This window comes from Oryx dammah, unplaced genomic scaffold (assembly GCF_014754425.2).
Source record: "Oryx dammah isolate SB20612 unplaced genomic scaffold, SCBI_Odam_1.1 HiC_scaffold_3, whole genome shotgun sequence".
NCBI lineage: Eukaryota > Metazoa > Chordata > Mammalia > Artiodactyla > Bovidae > Oryx > Oryx dammah.
Genome location: NW_024070187.1, coordinates 57,601,775 through 57,615,844, shown reverse-complemented (window position 1 = coordinate 57,615,844; position 14,070 = coordinate 57,601,775). Strand labels below are relative to the sequence as shown.

At 40.4% G+C, this 14,070-nt stretch overlaps 1 protein-coding gene across 4 annotated transcripts in view; it reads right to left on the bottom strand.

Annotated features, from left to right (window-relative positions):
- Positions 1-14,070, bottom strand: part of FAM114A1 (family with sequence similarity 114 member A1) — a 70,462-nt gene that overhangs the window by 41,281 nt on the left and 15,111 nt on the right. For all 4 annotated transcript variants that reach the window (XM_040238018.1, XM_040238021.1, XM_040238019.1 and 1 more), the window contains one exon: positions 8,986-9,073. In XM_040238018.1, coding sequence (XP_040093952.1) covers positions 8,986-9,073 — 88 coding nt within the window. The remainder of the gene's footprint in view (positions 1-8,985; positions 9,074-14,070) is intronic.

Here is a 14,070-nt window from a genome sequence, read left to right as displayed (position 1 = left end):
TAAAAGACAGTGAAGAAAACTTATAAATTAAAAATTAAATAATGTTTACTTACATGTATTAAAAAATGGAATATTAGTCAACTGGTCAACTACAGTTCAAGTAAATTTAACACTTCCATAGTTATATATACATTATATATTTAATGAAGGATGTGGATGTGTTTTATTATATTTATTATGATACGAGAGGGACTTCCAAGGAGGAGTGTCAGGGGCTCTTAAAAGACTTAAAGTACATGTGTCTCTTTCAATTCTGGTTTCCTCAGTGTGTATGCCCAGCAGTGGGATTGTTGGGTCATAAAGCAGAATTGAAAGAGACACATGTACCCCAATGTTCATCACAGCACTCTTTATAATAGCCAGGACATGGAAACAACCTAGATGTCCATCAGCAGATGAATGGATAAGAAAGCTGTGGTACATATACACAATGGAGTATTACTCAGCCATTAAAAAGAATACATTTGAATCAGTTCTAATGAGATGGATGAAACTGGAGCCGATTATACAGAGTGAAGTAAGCCAGAAAGAAAAACACCAATACAGTATACTAACACATATATATGGAATTTAGAAAGATGGCAATGATGATCCTGTATGAGAGACAGCAAAAGAGACACAGATGTGTAGAGTGGACTTTTGGACTCTGAGGGAGAGGGAGAGGGTGGGATGCTTTGGGAGAATGGCATTGAAACATGTATACTATCATGTAAGAAACGAATTGCCAGTCTATGTCCGATGCAGGATACAAGATGCTTGGGGCTGGTGCACGGGGATGACCCAGAGAGATGTTATGGGGTGGGAAGTGGGAGGGAGGTTCATGTTTGGGAATGCATGTACACCTGTGGTGGATTCATGTCAATGTATGGCAAAACCAATATAGTATTGTAAAGTAAAATAAAGTAAAAATAAAAATTAAAAAATAAAAAAACAAATAAATAAAGACTTAAAGTAAGTGGCCCTGTCTTCCTTAACCTTACCCCCAGACCCTGTTCCCTTTTAAAGATAACAAGTCCAATTTGTTTTTTTGTTGATTCCTTTCAGCAAAAAGTTTTTAAAAGCACATTCTTATATATACATGTCCCAGACCTGGCTTCACCATAGACAGTGGGGTCTCAGCTCACAGATGGTGGTGGAGGCTGTGTGTGCTGCTGGCATTCTGGTGTTCATTCTCCCCTGCTGATGGCCCTTGGCTCAACACCTTGCTTTGCAATGCCCTTCGCCAAAGGGAACTGGCTCCCTCAAGACTATACTGTAGGGACTGGTCAGTGAGGGAGCTGGTGATATCCAATCCTGGCCCTGTGCATTAATAGGGGACATCTCTGAAGAGTCACCCTAACCCCCAAGCTTCCTATGGGATGGGCTGCAACTGCACCATTGTTCATCTTCTCCTGAAGCCCTGTTCTTTTTCATTTTTTTTTAAAGAATCCTTTTCTTTTTGTTTATTACTTTTGGTTGTGCTGGGTCTTCGTTGCTCAAGGGCGTTTCTCTAGCTGCGGCAAGTTGGACCTGCTCTCTGGTTGCAGCACTCAGGCTTCTCGCTGTGGCGGCTTCTCTTGTTGACACGGGCTCAGTAGCTGTGGCTTGTGGGCTCTAGAGCACAACGGTTGTGGCGCACAGGTTTAGTTGCTCCATGGCATGTAGGATCTTCCCAGATCAGGGATCGAACTCTTGTCTCCTGCATTAGCAGGAGCCACCAGGGAAGCCCCCAAAGCCCAGTTCTGCTTTCCCAGTCCTTCATTGTCTTTGCAAGGCTTGCTCCTGAGAGCCCTTCCCAGTAAAACTCCAGTATGCTAATTCCTGCCTCAGTCTCTGCCCCGAGTATCCAACCTGGGCCACTGACCTGTCTCATTCTCTTTAATGGTTATGTAGAATATTCCACAGAATGACTCTGTCATGTTTCACATTCTCTGTGGATGGATACATGAGTAGCTTCTGGTTTTTCTTATATTCCTGATGAACTCCCTCACCTCTTTTAGGTCCTTGCTCAAATATCACCTCATTAAGATCTACCTCTCACCACACTTTAACCTGCACTCCTGACTTTATATTTTTCAGAGACTTCCCACTTTATAACCCTCTATATAATTTTCCTACTCAGTATGTGCATTGCTTATTGTACACATCCTTCCACTAGTCGCTAAACTCTACTACGGGGTCTTCTCTTACTTGCTCACTACTTTATCTCAAGTGTCTAGAACAGTGCCTGGCATGGTAACTATTTGATGAGTATATTCCATATTGAACAGCTTTACACATTTATCTTAATAAACTTTTGTAAAGAGTCAACACTGGGGCTGCTGGATAGAAGGCTCACGAATTTAGGATTTCATCGGTAGTGCTAATTGCTCTTATGAGGGTTACACCAATTTCTACTCTTCTTCAGGTGAATTTTGGAAATAGAACAATTTAAAAGTATTGACTGCCTTTCAGACTCTACTATCAATGAATTCAAGATATTATAAAAAGTTGTGAAAAGTAGAAAAACACACAGATGGTGTTGCTGCACTCAACATAAGCAAGCTTCATGGCAATAAAAAGTGGAGCCAGTCAACCTTCCTTTCGGGAAAGTCTTCTTTCTCCATTATGCTGGTTGAAGTCCAATCTGCAATCACGTACTCACTTCTCTTTGGGCTCAGAATTGACAAAAAGAGTTTCTGAACTCACAGTGTTTGCTTCGCCACCACCCAGGAATTCATTAATCCCTGGGCCCTATTCATAGTTTGAAAGGATTGTGAACAAACTCCAAGCATTAATCCTATTATCTTTTGTATTGATATTTGAGAATTTTCACATCCTCAGCAATATCACCTTTAAAAACGAATCCATGTGATATTGAGAGTGAAATACCTAGTAAAGGGTTCTTACTGTAGCGTCATTCTGACAAGTTTGCCGTTCTCTGTGATAAACACTGTCATTATTTCTGACAGTGCTGGTAGAAGATGTTCATTAAAACGTGCAGAAGGAAAACATCATGTAACTCATGAGTGGATAGGGAAGGAGAACAATGATAACTTTGAAAAGGTAAATATACAGATCAGCTCTCCCTTGCCCTTCTCAGGTACCCTAGCATAGAGGTGTTGAGACTCATAAAACTGTCAAAACTAGAATTTTAAATAAACAGGTGGGCCTTTTGTAGTATCTGGAAATAAGTTGCTTTATTCTACTATAGAATTTTTACCTTGGCATATTTGTATATGTCTCAGCATTGTTGACTTTCATTTTGGTTCCTAGTCTATCACTTAGCAATATATTCTACACATAAATCAAGTCTCTATGGTGCTTGTGGGAAATCACATCTGTTTCTCACAATAGTACTTTGAAATTATCATTAAAATCTTTTTTTTTAATTTATTTTTTTAGATTTTCTTTCTGCCTCTGTTTTCTGCCTGGATCTTAAATAATAACCATTTTTATTGCGTTTTATGAACTCATCCAAAGGCATGGGTGGCAGCTGATCAAGTCTTCTTAGAATGTGATTAACTCCTGTGTGAAACCAACACAGGAGTTATGGCCTCTCTAAAAACAACTGTTGGCTGAGAGATGTCTGATTTTATATAAGCATTGGGAAAGTTGCTTTTTCATTTCCTCATAATCTTGGGGGTCAAAGTAGTGAGTCAAAAGATAAAATATAAACATACAGTGTAGAAAAAGTCAATTTTCTATATTTTTCTACTCAGCACAGTGGTTACAAATATCTTTCTCTTGCTACATAGAACCACAGTCTATGGAATCATTATATTTCAGAAGTTGGAGGGAATCTTAGAATTTCTCAAGTCGTTCCACACACACTTTTCCAAGTAAGGAAGCTGAGCCTATAGAGGCTCAGGGCATAGTGTAGCTAGTTAGTGACACTTCTTTGTGATCACAAGTTAGTGGCAGTCAGGATCAGGGCTCTCAGGTTTTATGAGTCCTGATACAATGTGTTTTCCAAGAGAAGAAGGTGGAAGGTGGAAGGTGTAGTCGCTCAGTCGTGTCTGACTCTTGCAACCCCGTGGACTGTAGCCTACCAGGCTTCTCCGTCCATGGGATTCTCCAGGCAAGAATACTGGAGTGGGTTACCATTTCCTTCTCCAGGGAATCTTCCGGACCCAGGGATCGAACCTGGGTCTCCCGTATTGGAGGCAGACGCTTTAACCTCTGAGCCACCAGGGAAGCAAGAACTACCTCTAAATCTTTCCATTCTTTAATTACTCTCTTGCCGGCTCTTAAACAGTTCTAACAATTGTGCCTGCAGTTTTTCAACAATTGTAACAGTACTGGTTTCTATTTGTAATGCTCAATCGACAGCTCTGAATTTCATTAGGGACTTTGTGTCTTGTAGAGTTTTATCTGCTACTAGAATTACCCTGAGGGTAGCACCAGGTTTCTGAGTAGCAATGAATTGCAATAGAAGCTGTGGTTATTTTCTTCCTTTATTTTCCACAGGCAATTTATAAACCTTCAAGAGCTTGTCAGCTGTTGTGAGTGCTCTGTTTTCCAGTAAGTTTCTTTGCCTTGTGATAATAAACTTAATGCTGCAAAGCCATTATCGTATGTGCATAACGGAAGGCCTGCCTCGCTTGCCTGTCTTAATCCAAAGGTTGCAGCTCAAGATAGACCACGATTTAGGACAGCGTCTATAAATTCCTCAAGCTTCTGTAAGAAGGTGGTTGAATCCTATTTTAACCAACCCTCTCTTTCAGGCTGTGAGCCTGACTGACACTTCTCCACTTGTGGGACACATGATCCCTGTTACCTTTGGGGAGTCAAATCACCAATCACCTCCACGGCCTGTTTCCAGCCTTGGAACCTATGACGTCAGCCTTCCCTCATGCTACAAGTTTTAGTTCTCCACCAGGTCCACAAAAATACTTATCTCATCTTAAAGTATACATTGCTATCATTTTAGCCGCTATTACTTTGTAAAGTTACAGCCCGTCTTAATCAGAAATCCCCAAAATACACCTTGTGAATGAGTTAGGGATGGTATTCAACTATCGATACTGCATTCATTCGGGTTGTGATGACCAGTGATGATGAACAGTCTCTACTTCTCTAAAGATGGTTCCAGTTTGTCCAATGGGACTCTTACAGTGAGTATCGATATTTCAAAATTTCTTGGCTCTCCCTCATATCTCCTTTGGTTGTTATGGGTACAAACAAGAGGAAAATGCCAAGATTAAAATGCTTTTCAAAATTCTAGCATGTAGCTAGAGCCATTAAAAAATATTAAGATTCTGGAATTGGTGGTTTAACTGTTAAAGATTTCAAATAGAAAAGGGAGGCATGGTAGGTAGAACTGAGAGATCACTCCCAAGATTCTCACCCCTGGCATATACACCCATGACTCCCCACCACCACCAATTTGAGGGTGGTTGTTGTTGTTTAGTCACTAAGTCATATCTGACTCTTTGCAGCCCCATGAACTCCAGGCTCCTCTGTCCTCCACTGTCTCCCAGAGTTTTCTCAAATTCATGTCCACTGAGTCAGTGGTACCATCCAACCATCTCATCCTCTGCCACCCCCTTCTCCTTTTGCCTTCAATTTCTCCCAGCATCAGGGTCTTTTCCAATGAATCGGCTCTTTGCATCAGGAGGCCAAAATATTAGAGCTTCAGCTTCAGCATGGGTCCTTTCAATTAATCTTCAGGGTTGATTTCCTTAATGATTGACTGGTTTGATCTTGCTGTCCAAGGGACTCTCAAGAGTCTTCTCCAGCACAATTTGAAAGCATTCATTCTTCAGCGCTCAGTCTTCTTTATGATCCAACTCTCCCATTCGAAAAGGAAACTGCAACCCATTCCAGCATTCTTGCCTGGAGAATCCCATGGACAGAGGAGCCTGGTGGGCTACACAGTCCATACAGTCGCAAAGAGTTGGACACAACTGAAGTGACTTTGCATTAGCACTAGAAAAACCATAGCTTTGAGTATACTGACCTTCATTGGCAAAGTGATATCTCTACTTTTTAATATGCTGTCTAGGTTTGTCATAGTTTTCCTTCTACAGAGCAAGAGTCTTTTAATTTGAGAGTGAACAGGATTGTGAATATGATGGGATTCACTCCCATAATTCGGTTCAATTCAGTCGCTCAGTGGTGTCTGACTCTTTGTGACCCCCCTGGGCTGCCAATGCAGTAGCTTCAGGAGATGTCAGTTCAATCCCTGGGTCAGGAAGTTCTGGACACCATTATAACTGGAAGCACCCAAAACATTATACTGTTTTATGACATAAAGCATGAAGAGAGTGGTATAACTTGGTGATCAAGTAATACACTGTTCCAGACATCACAATTTCAAAAACTTTTAGACTCCACATTTTTAGTTTTGGTTCAGAAAGCATGCCAGTCCTGAGTACTGTCAGTGGCAAGATCCATTTGGGAGTCACTAAAAGCTCAAACATTTTCCCTAGAAAGCAAGATGCTTGCAGTGCCTGTCCTTACTCTAATAAGAGACTCTGTCCTGTTCAGAAAACAAAACAGGCTCCTCTACTTTAATCTGACTAATTTTTTCCATCTGCATGTGTATTGGGTTGGTCAAAAAGTTCGTTTGTGTCTTTGGCCAACCCAAAGTATCCATGGTATACCTGGCTCTTCAATTAGCAAAAGAAAAAAAAATCTGTTTTTCAGGCTCTTAGTGGAGAGCAATGTTTATTTGATCACCATCTACTCCTTGCCACAGCTCTCCAAGCATGGAATTAGGAGAATGCAATGAATCCATTCTTCCAGGCATCTAAACTCTATCAAATTAGATACCTGCCCCTTCAACGGTCTGTGACCACGGTTCATTGGAGTAGGGCCACAGACTACTGATTTTAGGAGTAACCGTGAATTGGACCAATTCATGGCCCATCACAAGATCCTCATGCCACAGACCATAGGAGAACACCTGAGTTAGATGATCTGAAAGCGGTATTACCTGTGACTTCCTATGTTCTGCCTGTCATTCTCCACCCTCAAGACGAAATGTCGAGGCTAGGTCATCTTAGACATGTTTATGTTATATCTTCAGTGTTCATGAAGAGTATACACAAGAGATGGTCACATGAAGAATAACTGTGACAAATCTTCACTGATGAGGACACAGTCATTATGTTTTCTCTTTGTATAAGAGCCAATACAGGACATTTCTTCCAAAATTTCATACAAGGAAAATAACGTTATGTAGACATGCTGTCTTGTTTTATCATTCAGTGAGAAAGATAATCTACTGGCAGCCAAAATAAAGGTACCTAAATAAGCTGTGCTGTGCTGTGCTGAGTCGCTCATCATATCCAACTCTTTGCAACCCCATGGACTGTAGCCCGCCAGGCTCTTCTGTTCATGGGGATTCTCCAGGCAAGGATACTAGAGTGTGTTGCCATGCCCTCCTCCAGGAGACTCTTCCCAACACAGGGTTTGAACCCAGGTCTCCGGCATTGCAGGTGGACTCTTTACCATCTGAGCCACCAGGGAAGCACAAGAATACTGGAGTGGGTAGCCTGTCTCTTCTACAGGGGGAATTCCCTGACCCAGGAGTTGAACAGGGGTCTCCTGCATTGCAGCAGATTCTTTACCAGCTGAGTTACCCGGGAAGCCCCTAAATAAGGTAAGTGTTGTTTTATCATTCAACGAAAAAGATAATCTACTGGCAAGCAAGCATCTCAGAGTTAAGGTCAATGTTCAATTATAGAAACTCTATTAGCCTTGATATGCATCTTCTTCCTACCTGCATCTTTTCCTATTTGTATTTCAAAAGAGGAGAGTGAAAAAGTTGGCCTAAAGCTCAACATTCAGAAAACAAAGATCATGGCATCCGGTCCCATCTCTTCATGGGAAATAGATGGGGAAACAGTGGAAACAGTGTCAGACTTCTTTTGGGCTCCAGAATCACTGCAGATGGTGACTGCAGCCATGAAATTAAAAGACACTTACTCCTTGGAAGAAAAGTTATGAGCAACCTAGATAGCATATTGAAAAGCAGAGACATTACTTTGCCGACTAAGGTCCGTCTAGTCAAGGCTATGGTTTTTCCTGTGGTCATGTATGGATGTGAGAGTTGGACTGTGAAGAAGGCTGAGCGCCAAAGAATTGATGCTTTTGAACTGTGGTGTTGGAGAAGCCTCCTGAGAGTCCCTTGGACTGCAAGGAGATCCAACCAGTCCATTCTGAAGGAGATCAACCCTGGGATTTCTTTGGAAGGAATGATGCTAAAGCTGAGACTCCAGTACTTTGGCCACCTCATGAGAAGAGAACTCCGGGAGATGGTGATGAACAGGGAGGCCTGGCGTGCTGTGATTCATGGGGTCGCAAAGAGTCGGACACGACTGAGCGACTGAACTGAACTGAACTGAACTGATGCTGTGATGAGTGCCTTTTTAGAGAGTAGCCTATTTGTATATTTTAAAACATTCAAGTGGATGATAAACAAAGCTTTAAGAATATATTATAAAAGCCCCAATCTTATATTCTAAGATGCAAGATAATAAAATGGTTAAAAGCCATACTGTGCAGTTCAAAGCTCAATTCAGCTACTCTTGATTTTGGATAAAGTTTAACCTCTCTGTGATTCAGCTTCCTTATCTCTAAAATGGAGGAAATAAGAGTACCTCCTAATAGGGTTATTTTGAAGAATAAATGTACTAATATACAGGAAGCACTTAGTAAACACTAAAAACAATTTTCTCTTATTATCTTGTGTGTGTGTGTGTGTGTGTGCTCAGGCCCTCAGTTATGTCCATCTCTCTGCAGCCTGTCAGGCTCCTCTGTCCACGGAATTTTCCAGGCAAGAATACAGGAGTGGGTTGCCATTTCCTCCTCCAGGGCATCTTCCCGACCCAGGGATTGAACCCACATCTCCTGTGTCTCCTGAATTGGCAGGCGGATTCTTTATGACTGCACCACCTGGGAATCCCAAATATCTCATGAGGTAATGTTAAACTCTATCAGTACATGGTATGATCAAAATGTCATATCCTATTTGGCCCCCTGAACTTTATCCATTCAAATGCAATGTATAATGCTTACCTACTGTGGCAGATGCTGACGAGAGCAGAGATTTGCCCCAGGAGCCCCAGCCTGCCCATCCCCCTCCACGTGGAGAGGAATCCACAGTCTGTAAAAAACCAGATTAGCCACAAGGTCAGCAATTCGTTTATCCCTGAATGGGAAAATATCCATTCGTTTGAAACACAGAGAAGGTTAAACAAATCACCAACAACCATATCTCACTGGATTATAGTTTATAAGGACCATAAAAGAATATACCAATCCACGCTGCAATGTGTACTTTGGAATCAAATTGATGTGCGGTGGTGTTGGCATCTGAGGGTTTAGCTTAAAGTGAGAAGGGAATTTGATGTCAACCAAGACCCAAATCTCCCATTATCTGGAAGACAGTGACAGGGCTGTGGAAGGGAGGGGAAGATTTAATACCTTAGGGCACAGAGTGACTTGAAAAACTCCAAAACAACATTGACTCATGCAATTTTTTTCCCCAGAACTAGAAAAAAAGGTGCTCTTCAAGATAGATAGAGTTAACTTTCAAATCTCTAGGGTGGTAGGAAGAGCTTTGGCATGGATTGTAGCAGGCAAGCTGTCTACAAAAGCATCAGTAAACTTGAAGATGGCGAGCAGCAACAGGAAGCCTTTTGAGGTAGACAACTTTCAAGGTGTCCACTCCACTCACAACGATCCCTGGAACTGCATCTCTCACTGTCGGTGGGCACAGTTGATTCAAATTCGTTTTCCTACGTATTTGGATTGGGACACAGATTCTTGTTCAGCTTGAATAGAAGATCCACCATGCAGACTAAGAATTAAGAGAAAGCAGAGTGACCAGAATGAAGGAGATAAGCTCAGGGAAGCTGTCTGGATTCCAGATAGTTTCTCAAACCCTGGTTCCTGTCTCTCTTCAAAGCCCTGCGGCATTTCTACCTTTGGGTTCTATGTGATTCCAGCACAGTGTTTCTCTCTTTCTCTTAATATTTTTGTTCACTGATATATCCACAGATCATAGAAGAGTTCATGGCATATGATGAATGCTTATTTATTTATTCAATTTAGCTGTTGAATAAATGACTGAAATTCATTGATTTTCTCAGGTATGCAATAGTTTCTGTAACTTGTGACCAATGCATCCTAACTCAAAAAAAAAAAAAAAAAAAAAGAACCACCCCTCTCCCTTAATATCCAGGAATACATTTTACAAAATACATTTTACAAAAGAATTACAGCGATTTCATTGCAAGAAAAGAAAGGAAGAAGTTAAGGAGGAAGTGAAAAATTCCTACAGAGTTTGTAGATTCTATAACTTTTGACCCAAGGCTGGTCCATCATCCTCCCCAACTACCTTCCCCCTGCAGTCTTCACTCTTTCAGATAAGAGCAGCCAAGTGAAACAGATTTGACCAATGAGATATAAATGAGAAAGGGTTCACTTTCATGATAAATTATACAGTTACAGCTGGTGACAACCCTCCCCTCTCCTTTTATCCTGCCCTGAATGTGAACCTGGTGCTTGAAACTGAAGCAGCCAATTTTGCTGCCTTAAGGGACAGGCCAGGGAATCACACTGGTTCTGGTCCTGGTGGGCTACTAAACAAATGTGAGTTATTGCCTATCTCCATTCTGTTAAATGAGAAAAAAAAATCACTGTTTTGTAAGCCATTATATGTTAAGTTTTAGTTGAGCTTTCCTGATGGCTCAGATGGTAAAGAATCTGCCTGCAATGCAGATTCAATCCCAAATGCTATTCCTAACTGATTCACTTAGTTACTATCAAACACCATCCATCAGTGTAGACTACTGGTTAAGTGAAAACATTATGGAATTAAATTGCTTGGGTTTGACTCTAGGCTCTACCATTTTGGACAAGTTAATTACTCAAGTCTTTTAAAGTCATCATTGACATTACAAAATGCAGCCATGAGTATAAGAACCAATAACCTCACAGGTTTATTGTGAAAATTAAAATAATTCACATAAAGCTGTGAGCATAGTGCTAACACATAATAAATACTCTAGAAATGTTAACTGTTAATAATAAGAATAATTAACTACAGTTTTAACACTAAGAAGCAAAAAGCTATGAAAGTTGGCTGACATTTTTTTTTCTGTTTGGAAACAATGAGAAGCTTATTAACGTGAATGGAAATACTCAAGATTCATGACAGTCTACGTTCATTTTCGGTGTCTACATTGATTTACTTCACTTGAGCAATGAAGCCAGTGGCAATTTTATACCATGATGAAGACAGATGTAAGTTGGTGATTAATATAATTCTTTCATGGGATAAATCACTACCTATGTGATTAGCGAAAGTTAATACACTTAAGGGTGACAGCTTCTGACTCAAATTTACAATACTTAATATGCTCTGACAGCTGGTAATTGACTAGCAAATGGAAATAAATGTTAAATGAGTCTAGAACTTTTTGCAGTATAAGTGACTACTTCAATTGCTTTATTAATAAAGCTTTTTTGACATTGAGATGTGACTTCTTGATCAGCGACTTCTTGATCAGCTACAAAGAATGGCAAATACTCAAATAACAAAATGTGTACATTTAACATAAAAACCATATAAACTGTTTGACATGGATTGTAAATATATCCAGTTGAGTACTGTCTCCACTTTAAGTGGCTTTAATGTCACATGCTTATGAGACTATAAAGTAGGCAGCATGGATCTACTCAGGTATCCCATTTTCATACATGAAAAATTTAAAGATTTTTCCTCATCCTCACCCATATAACTCCCACTTCCTTTAACAGACAACTTTACATCCTAATCCATAGAGAAAATAGAAGCCATCTGATAAGAACTCTATCAACTTCCTGTCCCCCACCCTAAACTCTCAGAAGAATGAGAGTCATATTGTAACAGCAAATCAGACTTGGCTTGATCAGGAGGGATCTCCAAAACTCAACTGGAGATTACTGATACATCTATAAGTGTTGTGTGCACCTAAGAAGATGAAAGAGTGCAAGATTCTATCAAGTTCAAAGTTCTTTAAATAGAAAAGACATTTACATATTGGGTATTCCATTTAAAGGTCTTTATCATTAAATAGAAAATTCATTTATTTATTTTTAAGTTATTAAGTAGAAAAATATGTATACATCTTAGAATTCCATTAAATTCGAAGGTTTTCTGGCGGGAGCCAGCGTGAGGAACTCCGCCCATGGCAAAGGTCATGAGGAACGAGGCTCGGCATTACGCAAAGGCGAGATCGAGCCTCAGGAGACCCCCTGTTCCCGAGCATCTACCCCCCAAACCAGAATCTGTTTTATGCTGTCACCTACACCTCTGACTTTACGGGAGGCTCTCCCCCATCACCATTTCTCTCAGAGAAGGAGTTAACTTGCAGCTCCAGTTAATAAAAATTCCTGGGCATGACAAGAGTGTTTCAACTTACAAACTCCTCTGAAGGTTCTCTAGCCTGCCTGAGCGGGTTCGTCCGGCCACATGTAATTGTTTACAGCCTCCCAACTGTGAGAGGCACAAGATGCTTTAAAACTTTCTAAATACAGACTCTTTTGAGAAGTTAGAAAATTATTAGTATAGTATTAGTGGGTTGATTAGAAATTATATTGGTGAAGGGTTTTCATTTGTTGAGCCAATATTTGTTGCTAAATCTCCATATTCCCTGCCCTTATAATGAATATAACTAGCATATAGGAGTAAGATTAATCATGTTAAACCTTAGGCTAAGTAAATTCCTTTCTTGATTGTAACCCACTACACCCTCACTCTATAGGAATGCAACTTTATTTGGAGGGTGGCACTTGGTTTAAGAAAAAAATCACCCTTGGAAAAAATAAGTTTTCTGGTTGACTGTTATCAGAAAGGGCCATATAATGTCAGCAGGCCTCATGGCCAGAAGATGATGTAAAACCCCTAAGACCTTTGTATAAGTTTATATGAAGCACCTGATTGTGACAAGGGTCAGGTCTGCTGACCCCTGCGTGACTCTGTATTCATCCCTATGTATAACAAAAAGTATATAAGCAAACCTGAAAAAATAAAGAAATGGGATCAGTTTCTGGAAAGACTGATTCCCCCGTGTCGTTCTTTCTTTCCCCTTCTGGCTGAATTCCCATCTGGAACGTGGGTACTCACCAAGCCTGCTAATTTTGCCTGGGCTTCTAAGATCGGACCGGGGAGGCCTCAGTGCCTCCTCTCCTTCGGGAGAACGGAAAGACTCCTGTGGCCTACGTAGGTGGTGATTGGTATTCCAAGTAAACCAAGTTATTCAGCCTCTTTTTCTCCACTAATTTTCCTACTACACTATCTGTTTCTAATCTCTCTATATATCTGTAATTAAATAAATTTTTTTCCTAGGACGCCAATTCCGTCTCCCCTTCAAATTACCCTGGATCCACCGGGGCTGGACCCTGGCAGTTTTCAGCACTTAAGATAGAAAATATATGTACCTCTTTTAAAAGATAAAGACCAACCTGATAGTCCTACCTCCTTTACTAGATTAAGATTTAGAGACTATGTATATAGCTATGGTCTTGGGATATGGACAGTAGAAGTTGTGAGACCAAACCCTCTTTAAGTTTTGTAACTCATGACACAGTTGTTCTAAGGAGGGGCTCAGTGTGACATTTGGGAGGATGTAAATTGCTCAGATGCCTGCACCTCTGTTAAAATATTTGCTAAAAAATGGCCTCAGTTGTTCCCAAGGAACTTTCTTTCTTGGTTTGTATGCACCATTCAACTCCAGGGAGATTTGAAATTAAGTATATAAAGGTTTTAAAGCATGAAAGGCATACAATTAATCACTTTGTGCATATTTCTTCTTTTCTGTACTACTGATGCTTAAAGGAGTTTGAGTGATTATAGTGACAATGTTTTGAAAATCAATTGAAAATGAATAATTGTATTATCAGACTTCTGATTTTTAAGTTGAAATGTACCTAAATTTATGCATAACGTTTGAAGTCAAGTGGGCCTTAGGAAGCATCACTATGAACAAAGCTAGTGGAGGTGATGGAATTCCAGTTGAGCTGTTTCAAATCCTAAAAGATGATGCTATGAAGATGCTGCACTCAATATGCCAGCAAATTTGGAAAACGCAGCAGTGGTCACAGGACTGGAAAAGG